At 41.7% G+C, this 16,433-nt stretch overlaps 1 protein-coding gene across 2 annotated transcripts in view; it reads left to right on the top strand.

The window, feature by feature from the left end:
• The window catches only part of LOC124711586 (bromodomain-containing protein 4-like), a 222,290-nt gene extending 206,110 nt beyond the window's left edge, over positions 1 to 16,180 (top strand). For both annotated transcript variants that reach the window (XM_047241734.1, XM_047241735.1), the window contains exons 11-12: positions 2,656 to 2,886; positions 13,115 to 16,180. In XM_047241734.1, the coding sequence (XP_047097690.1) occupies positions 2,656 to 2,886; positions 13,115 to 13,432 (549 nt within the window). In that variant the 3' untranslated portion in view covers positions 13,433 to 16,180. The remainder of the gene's footprint in view (positions 1 to 2,655; positions 2,887 to 13,114) is intronic.
• The last annotated feature ends 253 nt before the right edge of the window (positions 16,181 to 16,433 follow it).

Here is a 16,433-nt window from a genome sequence, read left to right as displayed (position 1 = left end):
TCCAGTTCTTGTTGTACTGATTCTGTATTATGGCCAGATATAACTCCAAATTGCTTGAGAACCTTAATCCTGCCTGCATTTCCATCGATGATGATCCCAGCATCATTGACCCCATTCTTCAGTGTTTTCGAGCCCACAAATGCATGCGTTTTTTGGCACCCTGGTCCATACAACATTGTCAAAAACTCTTTTACATTTTGAGTTTTTCCTGTGAGGCATTTCTTCAGAAGATGTGGATGTGCTACATCTCCATATACTGGCTTTATTACTGTCCAGCAGCTCCAGGAATGGTGTTTCTGTGGGTATCTTCGGTTCCTGCTGCCTCGGCTTTGCGGTGTTTACACCCTTCACCTGAACACAAACTGTGTTGTGGCTTCTCATTACATGACGTCTTGTTGACAAACGTAGCCCATAATGCTTTTCTCATTGCTTCCCCACGTTGTTTGTATTCATTCTAATGGCTTGGTCACAGTATTCACTTTGCTGACTGATTGGTTTGTCAGTGCCATCTTCAAGGTTTTTGCTGGAAACGTTCTGCCTGATTTTACACAGTCGGGTACCCATTCATTTCTGCACTTTCTAACTTCTGTGGTGCTAGGTCATCATAGAGCCAGCTGTCAATTATTGATTTGAATGAACGGTAATCACCAGCAGCAAAGATTTGAGCACAGGGAACCCCACGTTGTTCTTGAGAGCGCTGAAAGACCTTCACAATGGAGGCACTTTCCATGACTCCACTGGATCCCTCAAATGTTTTCTGACAGTTGCGTTCATGCAATTTGTTCTTTTCATTTTCGTACTCACTTTTGTGCATTTTTTTTTTTTTTTGACAATACTGCAACAAGAGATTTCCAAACTAAGAACTGAAGTTTCCTTTGAAACTATTATTTGTCCACCTAATATTAAACTGATATCACTGACACTGGTTCCACTTTTGTTCACAAACTGCTTCTTGGAAGAAGCAGTTGGTTGCTTACAACTTTGTTCAGTGCATTCTTTGGATGCAAGCTTCCCAACATGACATGTTCTATAGAATCTACTTCCCTTATTTCTTCTCTTCTTGAGTAAGTCCTCTCGTGGAGTGGTATTAAAAAGAGGAACTAAACTCAATGAACAATAAGTCTGAATTTACACAGTGAAAGGCGCAATGTGCATTACAAAATGTGGGTCACATCATGTATTATACCACAAACAGGAAGTGATATCACATAAACCAAAGAAACAAACCTATGCGGCAGGATGTTTGCTATAAATCACCGCGTTGTAGAGCACATAATTACATAGGTATCTCATTGTAACTGAACAAGTGCTCATAGAACCTATAGAAATTACTTGTGATGTAAATCATTTCAAAATAAAAATACTTACAGTCATCCAAATCAACGAAACATACTTCAAATGAAAGAGAAAATTCTGTATAACAATTTTCCATAAAAATATAAATATACATTTTATATGCACAATACCTTTTTAACTCCCCTTAAGTATTCACTCCATATTATAGTCCCCTCCCCCCATCTGCCCTTGAGCTCATACTGCCCATGTCCTACGCTCTTGTATTTCTGGGATCCATGTGGTATACGCTTTGAAATATTTGCTTCTTAGTTCAATAAGAATGTTTGCTGCCTCAGACATCTTTAGCCAGGAAAATGCTTTTTCATCTGCGCATGTCTTCTACATATTTGTTTCAAATGCCCAAAGCGATAATTTTCTAAACTGTAGGATCCTTCCTTTGTACTTGACATTGGATTGGTGCACGAGTTCATAGCATTTTTCCATACGTTTAATACACAACAGATACGCGTGACAGATACTTTAGTCATCAATAATATAGTCTCCTTCACTATTTTACAGTCTTCCAATGCAGAGATAACTTTTCGACTCTGCGACTGTAAAAATCATGTGGTTCTGTGGCGAAGAACTTACCAAGCCATGTTCGGAGCGCACTTTCATCCAGAAACGATGCTGCTCGATAGGGTGCGGAAAAGGTGAAAATCTGAGGGCGCAAGATAAGGTGAAATTGAAATGTTTCTTTGTGGCACAGACCGAGGGAGATTGTGCAGCGGTTAACACACAGGACAAGCATTCGGGAGGATGACAGTTCAAATCCCCGTCCGGTCATTCAGATTTACGTGTTCCGTGATTTTCTTAAAGTGCTTAAGGCAAATGCCGGGATGGTTCCTTTGAAAGGGCGCGACCGATTTGCTTCCTCATACTCGAAACAATCCGAGCTTGCACTCCGTCTCTATTAACCACGCTGTCGACGAGACGTGCTATGTTCCTTCCATTTTTTTGTAGCACACTTCTATTTTGTACAGGAGTTCCTCGCAGTAGTTGAGATCTTTGTTGTGTAATGTGTTATTTATCTGTGTACGAGGTGTAGTCACGAAGTTTTAATTATCACCTCAAGAAAATAAAGGTACGTGATAAAGTTTTTGTTTGGTTTCGGGTACATGCCTCCACTTCTGCTGCTGCCGCAAACAAATCACCGCACGACGCTTCGCCACTTTGTTGTGGTTCCTGTAGCAGCGTGCTTCGGTACTGTGGCGCCGCAGTACCATTATTTTTCGAGGTGATCGTTAAAACTTTACTTGCGACTACGCGACATAATTGCGCCGGGCAGTTCTCAGAGCAGTGTTGACACTGGCGGTGCAGGAGGAGGAGAACGCGGAGAACGCGGCGGCGCTAAAGGAGAAGCGGCAGGCGCGCGAGCTGAGGCTGCTGGCGACGAAGCTGAAGAGCTACAAGGACAAGGAGGCGGCCGCCAGGAACGAGCGCAAGGCGCTGCGCGAACAGCTGCGGCGCGAGCAGAAGGCGCTGCGCCAGGAGCGCCACAAGTACCGCCTGCTGCAGAAGGAGGTCGACAAGATGGCCAAGCTCATGAAGGTAACTAGAGGCGAGGCGCGCTGCCCGCTCCCGTCCTTCGCCTTCCCTCTTCTCCTACACCTCGCGCTTGTCAACTGCAATTTAATCCTATGATGCGCCGTGTCCACTGCCGCGGACAGCTGTCGCTTCTTTGGCGTTTTCAATCAGTCGTGAACCTGCAAATGCACGCAATCCACTGCAGTGCACTCCCTATTCTGCCCGGCATGCATTTTCAGCCTCATGACTGACTCAAAAAAATCAAAGAAGCGACCGTTAAAAGCTATACACTGCAGTGAAAAGGGTGCACCACGGGGATAAGTGTTTGGAGGGTAGAGTCTACAAACGGGTAAACAAAAGCAGCTATGACAGTGAGACTAGTGCCCCTCCCATAGCGCTATTTCGATTTAAATGCATTTTGACCATCAGTCGTATTAATTCAAATCATCAGCTGCTGTAGCATGACAAAAGTTCTTGCAGGTCCTGCCGCTCAGCTCGCTCGCGGGCAGGCGCAGCGAGTAGTGGCTACCCGCCGGGCGGCCATATTGCACGCGCCTGACTGTCGGTCTTCAGAGCAAACTTGACCGCCTGTGCAGTGGACGCAAGGCTCCCCACCACCACGCGAGCTGGAACAGCCTGCTATATCGTATAATTCATAACAAGTCAAGTGTGAAAAATAAGGTCGCTTTATTTAACAAATATGAAATCTCAACCATAATGTTCAAGTTCGCATTCAAACTTTCCACTGTTATTGCAACACAACTTTCACTCTCAGCTCTGTTTTCCTGGATTATTTCCAAATGATCTTTATAGTTGTTTGTTTATGATAATCGTAAAGTATTTTGCAACGAATCCGTTACATCAACTGTTCTCGGTGCACTTATCTCGTTAATTCTCGATGAAGATTGAAGCTTTCCACATTAACCACCACTGAGACTTCCTGCCATTTAACAACTGTGTCTCAGATCAGGATCTTTGCCTTTCACAAGAATGTGCTACCTCAACTGAGCAATCTAGGTACAACTCACGACCCGCCCTCACAACTTCACTTCTGCCAGTACATCTATCACGTAGCCCATTGCAAGAAAGCAACTGACTAGAAAAAGTAACACAATCTCACTGATACCCAATGCCATGAAATGCCGGACAATGGTCGTTATACTCGGTATCTCATATTTTCATCGAGAATTAACGTGACAAGTACACAGAGAATTGTTTATACAATCCAGTTCACTCTGTAGCATAAAGTAAATACACCATCTGATCAAAAGTATGCACGTGACTACAGTCTTTGCCTTTAGGTCGGCTTGAATTCGCCTCGAGACACTTTCAATGAAATGTCTGTGGACGAACAGCGACCCATTCTTCTAGAGCCGAAACCAAAAATGTTGGATGCTGGGGTCAGCAGCGATGTTGACGCTCTACTTCATCCCAAAGGGTTCATGTCAGGACTCAGGGCAGGCTAGTCCATTTCAGGAATGTTCTAGGCAGCAAACAATTTCCTCAAAGCCGCTGCAGGGTACCCGCGCCGTCTAAAGCACCTTGTCATCACGGTTGGCGCGGCTCGCCCCCCCCCCCCCCCCCCCCGAGGTTCGAGTCCTCCCTCGGGCATCAGAGTGAGTGTGTGTGAGTGTGTGTGTGTGTGTGTGTGTGTGTGTGTGTGTGTGTGTGTGTGTGTGTGTGTGTTTTCTGTCCTTAGCGTAAGTTAGTTTAAGTTAGATTAAGTAGTGTGTAAGCCTAGGGACCCATCACCTCAGCTCAGCAGTTTGGTCCCATAGGAACTTACCACAAGTTTCCAAAGGCGCTGCTTTATGACAGTGTGCATTGTCATACTGATAAAATCAGTCAGTCTCCCAACTGTTCCTGTACTTTAGGCAGTATAGAATGCTATAAAATGTGTTCATATTCTTCCGCATTTAGCACTTTATGAAGCACAATAACGTAACCACTCTCTAACCACGGTAAAAGCCCTCATACCATAACACCACTTCCTCTGTGCTTTACTGTTGGCACCACACGCGATGACAGATGACGTTCTCCAGGCAATCGCAAAATCCAAACCCTTCCATCAGATTGCCACAGGGTGTAGTGTCATCACTCCAAATCACTCGTTTCCAGTGCCATCGTTCTTTGCAAGTGTCACTTAGCACCGATTACAGAAAGGTGTGGCTTATGAATAGCTGCTCGACTATTCTCTTTAACTCCTTATGAATTCAGGAGTGATCCCTTCTGCAGATTGCATGCGATTTTTTACAACCACTCTTCACAATGCTCCATATTCTCCGTTCGTCAGTATAAGAGGTCTGCCTGGTCTTTAGTTAGCTGTTTGTCCCTGTGCGTATCCACTTCTCATCCACACCACCATCAGTCGACATGGGCAGCTTTAGAACGGAGGACCCCGATGGTAACACCCAATAACTGGTCCACGTTCGCAGTCACTGAGCTCTCCTGACTGACTACTGCTTCTCTACCGACAACACAATATTCCCCGCCTCAAGTGACATCTAGCGGTCAATTCCGCATTACATGGCGATGTGCGAATACTTTGGATCAGATAGCCTATGTACCATTCAATCCCTGGGAATTATTTTAAACTTGATATACGGGCACTTATCACTTCTTGCTACTGCACGCTATTCTTACCCTGAATTATTTGGCTCTGTGTACATACAGCGATACTCCGTTGAATGATCTCCTATCACAATCTCTTGAAATATGTTAATTAATCTGCTTTCGCCTCATCAGGCACTTTACTTCCCATATACATATTGGCTCAAATGGCTGTGAGCACTATGGGACTTAACATCTGAGGTTATCAGTCCCCTAGAACTTAGAACTACTTAAACCTAACTAACTTAAGGACATCACACACATCCATGCCCAAGGCAGAATTCGAACCTGCGACCTTACAGTCGCGCGGTTCCAAACTGAAGCGCCTAGAACCGCACGGCCACCACGGCCGGCCATATACATATTACCACATTTTATATTAATTACTGCTCACGTAACTCCAATGCTCGTCTCATACTGAAGTTTAAAAATGAACACGTGTTCCAACAGAAAAAAAACACGTTAAAATTACACTGCCCAGCGGAGGTTTGTCTGGTTACCAATGCTACGCTTACGAAATCCCCACTCAAATAACAGACTGTCCTCTTGTTAGAAAGTGCAACTTAAGGTAAAGCTGTCATTAACACCTCGGTGCTTCACTATACATACCCTATGTTCTGCAATGGCTGTTGTTGGTTCCTACTGGCTGCAAGGAGAATACAGGAGCTGTCTCCCAAAATCCCTCCAAATAAATTCCAAATTGGGAGGCATACCCACGAAACCTTTAGCACCACAATCGCTGATATTAAAACAAAGACAAGTACAGAACAGAAAGGATACGGTCCTATTAGAGGTAGTATGCCCTTGCCTCCTTCTGACCTCGGAACTGACTTGTCCAGGCGGTTATGGCTGAATCTACAGTATAAATCTAATCCAACCAAAGTGCCACTCGGCATTTTTCAGGTAAACAGTTCACTGACAAAGATGAAAGAAAGGATGCAGACAAAAATCCTTATATCAAATCCAGAGTGAACCTCAAGCCTTTTTGATTGGAGTGTCAGATGTCGAAATAAGTGGCGTCACGGTATGAGCTTTGTACCACAGCCCAGTGTCCAGGAACAGTAGAGCCACACGTGGGTTGCTGGCTTCGCAAACTGCAGTCTCGTGTTCCTCACTGCCAGCCACTATCTACACAGTAAGATCACTGTGGGCTCGGGGACTTTACGTCGTAGAGTGCACGCATCCGTAACTGCTGCACCCCCCCCCCCCCCCTCTCCTCACCACCACCTCATTGTTGCTATATGGGCTTGTAGCCAGCAGAATACCACCTCTTTCCATAGGCACTGTAAGCGAATGAAGGTGTCTTTCATGGTTTGTAGCTCAAAGAATTCCGAGTGTACGGGGAGAACTTTGGAAAGGGAAATAGAGTTCAGGGACAAGAAATAAAAATATTGAGGTTTGCCGATGACATTGTAATTCTGTCAGAGACAGCCAAGGACTTCAAAGAGTAGCTGAATGCAGCGGATACCGACTTGAAAAATAATTAGAAGAAGATGAAAATCAGCAAAAGAAAAACAAGGGTAATGGAATGTGATCTAAATAAATCAAGTGATGCTGAGGAAATTAGATACGGAAATGTGACATTAAAATTAGTAGATGAGTTTTGCTGTAACAGGTGATGGCCGAAGTAGAAAGAATATAAAATGCAGGCTGACAGCAGCAAAGAAAGCAGTTCTGAAAAACAGAAATTTGTTAAAAATCTCTGTATATAAAAGGCAATGTTCTGACAGACTGACTCATCATCACCAGGCAACATCGCTAAGGATGGAAAATTGAAGATTGGAGAGGGTGTTGGTCTTATACTGTACCCATCGTTTATGAGGAGATTGTCCGAAATTCCACTCCTAAGGAGGTGAAATAGAAGATGAAAGGCTTTTTGAAAGTATGTCACTATCAAGGGCTTTTTTGAAGCTAGAACTACAAAACTGGTATTTGGTTTCTCAGTCAGAAAATAAAAAATATGTTTTAGTATTTTTTGGAAACTCACCCACTAAGGGGATAAAACAGTGGGTAAAGGCTTTTTTGAAAGTAAATAATTACTGAAGAACTACAGGATATTTAAGGCTACATCTATGGCAATTGATATTTGACTTTTCTGTTTAAAAAATCAATACGTGTTTCAGTGTTTCTGGAAATTCTACCCCTAACATGTACAACAGGGGATCAAAATTTTTAAGAAAACATTTCGTTACATTAAAAATATTTGAAGGTAAATTTATGAAAACTGGTATTTCACTTCTCAGTTAGAATTGAGAAATACATGTTATGGGATAAAAGTTGCTATGGAAATATTTCCCTGAGAACACAAAAGGCCTGATTAACAAAAACTTTGGACTGGACTGAAGCCAACAGAATCACTTTTTGGCCGGAAATACGTTCTGAAAAGACTATGCGTCTATTGCCTTAATCAGCATGAAAAGCTCAGAAGGTGTTTTATTTTGTGAACATAAAACTTCACTTAAAAGGACAGTCTACGCGAGTGAAGCAGCGCGCGCTATCCTACTCTAATATAAACTAAGTGTCCGGAACTCTTTGTGGAAGTATTTGTCTATAGTGCAGATTGTTTGGGAGTGAAACTTAGACAATAAGGAGTTCAGAACTGAAGAGTCTTAAATAATGTACTGTAGAAGAATACTGAAGATTAGATGGGTAGGTGGAATAATATGTGAGAACGTACTGAATCGAACTGGGGAAAAAAAGAAATTATGGCAGCATAACTTGACTATATGGATTGACCAAGAGAAGGAATCTGAATATGGAATTGTAAGAAAGAGTGTGTGTGTGTGTGTGTGTGTGTGTGTGTGTGTGTGTGTGTGTGTGTGTGTGTGTGTGTGTGTGTGTGTGTGTGTGTGTGTGTGTGTAGGGAGGGGGGGGGGGGGGGGAGGCGGAGGAATTCTAGACAGACATCAAGGCTTGAATACAATGGGCACGTTTAACACTAGAACGGTAATTTTGACCCCACATAAATTATTTTCATATTTGACTTATACAAGTAATTTTTTAGTGTATGTTAATCCATACTTTATTTCTAGTAATCTCAACAAGTATTTACAATTAGAAATAATAATTACTAATTTATTTGAACAACAATGTATTATACAATTTTTTTATTAACTATTCATACAACCTTCTAGACACATTTAGTATATTTGTTTCATTTTACTCTCACATGTGTTGTACGAACAGCTCTGTATTACTTTCCACTCAAGTCATTTGAAGCTGCTAGACGCACTTAGCACAGGTGATTTCTGTTTTACAAGCACATTTTTCGCACACGGCTTTGTGGCACTGTACACAGTTTTCGCTGGTCTTGTTGTCTTTACAGAGGCTGATTTGACATTTCCTCCGCTTTCTAGGTAATTTCAGTCCCATACTGTCTTCCTCTGCCTGATGTTCTTGCTCTTTCGTTCCCTTGAGTTCATTTGCCAGTTGAAGTATGAACTACTTCCTTTCCATTTTCTTGTTCGTTACAATGTTGTAGATGACCCATAAATTTATTGCCGCAATGTCCACTATGTTGTAGAAGACATGCATTGGCCATCTCTTACATGCAACCTTCATAGTACATTTATGGCTCATTTGATCGACCATGTCCACCCCGTACTTTGTTGCTTTGTAGAATGTTCCAGTTTCAGGTTTTTTCTTTCCTTCCTTGCTTATTGCTACTTCAGCATGCAGCGAACTCAGAAGAATGACATTTTTATTCTTCTTTCTTTGGTGTACTGTAAGGTGCAGTCTGTGTTGCCACTATTATCCAGTATTGTGGTGGAGTATATTTTAGCATTCGGCTTCCTTACTTCATTGGGGATTTCACGGCAGATCTTGTTCATTGCACCGACTACTGAAGTTTTCTTTTTGAGCTTTTTAGCAAGTTGAAGAGACGTAAAGAAGTTGTCTGTGGTCACATTTCTTCCTTGATTTACAAATGGCTCTATGAGACACAGAATGACATACTCTCCAAGAGTTTGTTTCTCTCTCTGCGTGTCCTCTATGCCGAGGTATAGGAAAACATTACTTTGTAGTTACAGCCAACCAGAATTTGACACCATATTTGTCTGGTTTGTTGGACATGAATTGAATCAACCTGCATTTTGCTTTGCTTGGTAACAGCTGCTAGTCAGTGGTTATATTTGTCCAGGGTGGTAGGCGCAAATACTTTTCAATGAACTTTCCCCGAATTTCAGATACTAGAGCGAATTTGTTGGCTGCCAGGCGTTCAGCCCGGGTTGATTTTTCACCTAACAGAGAAATCTGAGAAGCTTCTGAAATCTGTCCTTTCGCATAATATCCTTGATAAAAGCAGGCCCCCACGAGTGCGACCAGAGATAATCCATAGACATACCTTTTGTGCACAACAGACCTCGAACATACATGATGGCTATCAGTTTCTCCAGTTCCTCGAGTGACACGGCCTAGTCATTGTTTTTTAGTACTTTTCGAGGATTTGATTCCGCGTATTTCTTCATGAGACATAGCAGTGTTTCATCAAAAATAAGACGGAAGGCACTGATGACAGACCTGTCTACTCGTTGGCAAGCATAAGCAGTGGGACCTCCTCTCTCCTTCAGAACATTCACAGCTGACCGCCTTCCAGAAGATGAATAATTTCCAATCTGCCACACGGTTCCATCCCTTGCAATTATCTTTCTAGACACTTCCAACCGTACCTGCTGGGTTGAAAGAGGTGATGACTGACGTATATCAGCATCTGAATCCTCCTCCACTAATCGCCCATCGTTCACAATGTCTTCATCTTCACTTGTCTCAGGTACATAATCATCATCTTCATCAGTGAAGTCAATTTCCAATTCAACTTCGGAATTCTCTAAGAGATATAAAACTTCTTCATCAGAAAGTCCATGCTGACGATACTTGTTCGAAAACGTGTTCCGCGGACAAAGACTGCCTCAGTGACAACATAAGCAGTGGCGGACTGGAATGTACACGTGCCAAGTTGCAACAATGAGGAGCAACTGCTCTGCGTTACTGCTCGCTGTTGCCACTGTATTGTCGGATAATATACTTATATTCAGAACATAAATTACAGAGGGGTCAAATTGACCCCTCCCGCCGTTCTAGGTATACTGAATGAAATGGCGAAGAAAATTAAAATATTTTGTAAATACTAAAACATCTTCAGAAAGAGGAGAAAAATTAGAAGTCATATAATTTCATCAAGGAAGTAAATAAATTGGATATGACAATGAACGAAAAACGTATGACAGGGGTCATTTTGACCCCTTCCGCCGCTCTAGTGTTAAAATGCATGGAGAGCTATATCGAATCACTCTTCGGACTGAAGACCACGACAACAATAACGCAATACTAATTAGGTACACACTTGTTCTTGTCCAGTTTCTTAACAACAAAACATGTTGTGTTTGGCAGCGTGCATGCACGTATAGTTCTGGTGTCAAATATTAGAGCAGTATGGCATTAATGCAGTTTCATATCTGCTTGCCAAGTTTTCCTGGTGCATACAAAGATTCTTAAGAGGCGATACTATTGATATGTGTATGTGTATCAGTATATTTGGCTGGAAACTTACAACATGGAACCAAGTTCATCTGTCACAATAAAAAGGAAAAATAGACTTCTTTGTAAATACCTTGCACATAGCCATAGAAGTACTTGGAAAATATACCTAACATATTTACTTTGTAACACAGTGTGATGCTGCTATTATAAGAGACTGTCGCATAAGTAAGGTTTTGCAACAAGAAACCAGGCAAATATTTTTGCACGTGGGTTTATAATTTCTCCAGAAATGAAATGTGGAGTACTATAAACACATTGCGGGGATTCTGCAGACCTGATCACGCTGGACTCTGGTCTTTTGGAACGTCAGGCGCTTTGAATGATTATGAAAGAGGCAGTGAAATTCAGAACGGTATGCATACACAGCTACAGCTACTGCTCGCTTCCCCCCAAAAATATAGCACAGACAGAACAGAACGCAGTACGCCAATATGAAGAGACTCTTACACATGGAGAGAGAAATCATAAAACAGATGCCCGCTACACGCTACAGAGAGAAAGGCGCTGCTCTGGTGTCAATAGGGCCCGTCTTTATTCCAACTACCGCTTGAGTTATGTCAATATGACAGAATAACTTTATTTGTTTCTCTCCTGGATTATTATGGCCTAAAGTGAGGTGTTTACAAAACTACAGATTGTGTTTTTCCAGTGTGAATATCATCGTCAATAAGTACTCCTTTAGAAGGTTCTACCTAAAATATAGCGGATAAAGGGTGCTACGGCTGGTCATCCCTCCCTCCCTCTAAAAGAAGAGAGTCGTGAAAACGTTTATATTCTTGGATAAATAAAATTCCAAATTTCTCAACAATCTTTTAGGGAATAAAGTAAAATAAAAACGAAGAGTCGCGAAGATGGCAGAAGAACCCAGAAAATTACAAACTTTGCGGCCTTGCATCCTGATTGCCTGTAGAAAACATTCCTGCCAAGTAAAGGTGCACCTGGCACAACAAATCCATGACGATTCGATAGTCCACAAGTAGGAGCAACAAAACAAATGAAGCTAAGAGTATCGCAAGACAGAGGGGACCACCACCACGACACTCCCTCCCTCTGCGCCGGGCCATATAGCTTGGCGGTCTGGGCGCCCTGCAACAGTTCGCGCGGGTCCCCCCCACCCCCACCCCGCCCCGTTGGTGGTTCAAGTCCTCCCTCGGATGTGTGTGTGTGTGTGTGTGTGTGTGTGTGTGTGTGTGTGTGTGTGTGTTATCCCTACCGTAAGTTAGTTTAGGTACTGTGTAAGCCTAGCGACCGACGACCTCTGCAGTTTGGTCCCTTAGGAACTTATCACAAATTTCCCACCGCGCTAAGTAAAGAGCGACTAATACTAACTTCCTGAATGAAGGCGGAAATGACAAAGAAACACCTTCTCCTTCATTTACACGCCCACACAGCAACAGTTTCTGAGTGCACCACCTTAGTTTCAGGCGAAATACTGATAATGATGAATGCAAACCCCTATTTTATATTGCGTAAATGTGAGATGATGTCAAACTTGTGAGAGTTTGTTGCTATTATAGTTCCTAATCCAATTGCATGACATATGTGTCTCAAATTTTTTGTCGAACGCTTTTCAAAGATTATATTTTTCTGAATTCCAATTTCTTGGTAGTTGCGGTAAAGTGACAGATTAAAAACTTTTGTATGTAAACATATTATAGTTACCAGTGTATCAAAGCATTTATCGTAGGCATCTGTGGAGCCTTTAAAAGAGGTGATGGCAAGCTAAAGTGAACATTTTGCAACTCCTATGATGTCTGCCCAGCCACAGGAGTCTCTCGAGTAAATTCGTCGAATTAAACACGCGTAACTGAGTGCCCCTTTTGTTAACTATGGCGTTAGTTAGCTGCAGCATTCATTTTACAAACAGTGCTTCTAAAAAAATAAGATGCATTGATTTACATACACAAGTATATTGATAGGTATTGAAAAATAGCAACTGATGTACTTTTATTATTTGATACTTATATATTACAGTGAGTGTGTTACAGATATTTTGAGTGGAACAACCCCTGCAGATCAATCTTATTTTGCTAAAGATTTTATTATTACCCAGGTGCGAACGCACAATTTTTTCCGAGATGTTGAACCTGGCTCTCCGTTTCAGGAGGAAGAAGACGACGAGGAAGACGAAGATGAGGAGGAAGAGGAGAGCGAAACGGAAAGCGAATCAGAGTCTGAGAGCGAGCAGTCCGAGGAGGAGCAGAGCGACGGAGACCTGGCGCCCGACGCGCCGCCGGAGAAGCGGAAGCAGAACCTCACGGAGAGGGCCAAGAGGCACGAGAACGCGCTGGCCGCCCTCAAGAAGGGCAACTTTCTGCTCAAGGCCAACATCGACCGCCTCAAGGACGAGCTGTTCAAGCAGAAGGAGATGTCGCTGACGCTGCAGGAGGACCTCAACTCCGTGCTGGCCGAGCTGGGCTGAGCTGAGTCCGGTCGGCCCGAGGAGGCGGGCAGCTCCGAGTGGGGGCGCTGCGACACGAACGAAGACTGCTGTCTCTCCCTGGACACGCCGAGACTTTGCGGGTTGGACGCTCCAGTGCACCACCTGCCGATTCCGAGGATGCAGCAAATACATGACCTGCTCCAACATTCAGAGTTAGCTTTATTTCCAAATACGACCAGAGCAAGTTTAAAAATGCTCATTTCTGATCAGTCGACACTAACAACATGCAGTCAGTGTCGTGGCAGTTGATCGTAGTCATCTGGTCCCTGTCTTTACTGACGCTAGTTCCTACTTCGAGGTTAACACGAGGCAGGCACTCAACCGTCACACGTTTCTCATTACTATTACGTTTCCGCAGCTGGATGCCGTCCTCTCACCACATCATTCTGAAGTAAGTTGGGAGTGTCATCTACGACACCTGTCTGCAGATTTTCTTCTGTTTGGTTTAATAACCTGTGTAGTTTTTTTTAACCAGAGATCGGAAATTGGCAATCGGGCATCTGCTTCTTAAGAGTTCTGACAACCACAGCCAGAATAGTCAATGTATTAGTTTCAACAGCCACGAGGACAGCTCACCTCCACGTCATGGAAGCCATTGCTCTATGATATAATCTACACAAGCAGGTTATTCCAATATTACTTACTTAATCAATATCCACGTTAACCGTCATTATGCTTCAGTACAATTCACAAGTAACCAGAACTATTCCTGGCAGAAAACAACACATGATTTTAAGGAGAAAGCATATATGAATATGTTTGACTCTCACTACAAAAATCTTTGCTCGGTTCCTCACAGAGCACAACATGTGAAGTGGCATACAGCCTAACTTAGTGCATACTATAAAGATGAATATTAGTTATTTTTTTCTTTTCGACCCCAAAGCCTGGCTATAGTCTCACTGCAACCTTATTTCTTGCAGCAGTGCCAGTTCTTCAGGGATCATGTGAACACCCTAGACCTGAATGGAGGTGGCACTGTCTTTCAAAGTGTATATATTTGACGATCTCACTCGTAAGCTCAGTCTTCACAGTATATATCCAGTTTTTGGTCTGTTACAGAGAGGGAATTTGATTCTCCAAATATGGGTTGATACCCAATAGTATCTCAGAAACAAATCAGACAATCCAATCCATTATACTCGAGCATAGTGTGTAAGCAAAGGCAAGCAGAAAAACAGAACTGTAGACAGCACAATCTTCTCACTTCACTACCATTCATGATTCATTCTGATGAAACTGCATTTATCCACCTTCTTCTTCTTCTTCCTCTAGTTTCTGAGTCAATGCCTCCTTCCCACTCTCAAACGGAAATTTCACTAATATCCCCCGATCTCCACAGAGGTTCTTTGTCTTACATCTTACCATGCTAACAATCACAGAAAATGATATGTAAGACAGTTTTAAAATATTTATTACGTTTACTGCAGCTGAGTTCTGTAAGAGTGGAATTACTGATGAACTATAGTAGCCAGTTTTATAGATGTGTCTTCAAGAAACTATCTCACTGATAAATCTGCATTATGGTATACTGCATACGAGCCACACCACTGATATGCTGTACTCATGGAAACAGCAGCAGTGTCACAAAGCATGAAAAGCAAGAATAACAGGAGTGCAGTGTATTTGCAACATTCTCCAAAAGCAGCTCATTTCATTGGCAGAAGAAAGATGAACACAAACATTCCTTAGACACATAACTCAAACAAACGAATTTTCAAACTAACAAGCTTATGTCTTTTTGAAGTTTTCAAGCTACAATATGTTTATAGTTTACGATGAACATAAAAAATAACAAAACTCACTTTACTATGTATATCCAAGAAATCTATTACAGCTCTTCACTGACACCACATCATAAACATTTTCTGTATTGGACATATTAAGTGACAAAATATGTGGTCCTGGCTGTGTTCAAGCTGCAAAGTCTACATTGAACTCTCGACCGACATGTTCTAACGTCTCTGATCGATGAGACATACGGACCTATTCTTTTTTTAAAAAAATGTTGTTTGTGCAATGTGCTGTACTATAGAAACTTTTATTGTATGTGAATGATGTAAGGAATATATGCAGAGAATGTATCCCACAACCACGAATACAGAACGTAAAATATTACATATGGCAATATCGTCCTCTAGTCACTGTTGCTTTAAAAGTACCAAAATGAAAACCACGCAATAATAATTTGAAACGTTCAGACGGTTATCACTCAAATGATAAAGCACTTCAAGAATAAATGAATATTTAAATTTTTTACACTGATATGTTCCTTTGAAGTAACTGTAGAGGAAATTAATTACCGATGCTTCTACTGAAGATACTTTTTCTGAAACAAGGCTTAGAACTCTTGACACAATCTTCATTTAGTAGCAACCTCTTAATTATACACTGGTAATGCAGTGGGTACTTGGTATTTTGTGCAAATACTAATGGACCATTTCTTTTCTTACCAATTACAGTTAACTGCAGAAGTTGATATTTTTCTGTAACAATTAATCAGATTGTAAGATCTGATGAAAATGATTATAGTGTTAATTAAGCATCCCTAAAATAATGGGACACATTCTTGGCATTTTTATACATGTGAATGGTCTCAAAACAGAGTGTATTTAATTCCTACTGAAAGAAAAATTTAAAAGTTTGTATTTTTGATGTTTTTATATGTTGAAATTCAGCTTTAAGTGATATTAGTAATAAAAAATGCTCTTAGCTGTTTAACAAGAATTATGTAACTGACAGTTTTCCATAACCCAATTAATATCAAAATATTAGATACTTTTAAGGATTCATTATGTATTTTTATATAACAGAAATACAAAAATATTACACAAAAGATGTACAATCAAACTATCTTTCAAAAACACCACAAAACATTTTCAAGAAACAGCCACCCATCTTCCTTAAATACACCCAAGACCCAAGTTAAGTATGTTGTAAGTTACCAAGTTTACTTCTTGTCTGAACGTAAACTTCACCG

The sequence above is a fragment of the Schistocerca piceifrons genome, chromosome 8 (genome assembly GCF_021461385.2).
Source record: "Schistocerca piceifrons isolate TAMUIC-IGC-003096 chromosome 8, iqSchPice1.1, whole genome shotgun sequence".
NCBI lineage: Eukaryota > Metazoa > Arthropoda > Insecta > Orthoptera > Acrididae > Schistocerca > Schistocerca piceifrons.
Note: the sequence above shows the minus strand (reverse complement) of the source record. Positions and strands in the feature narration are given on the sequence as shown.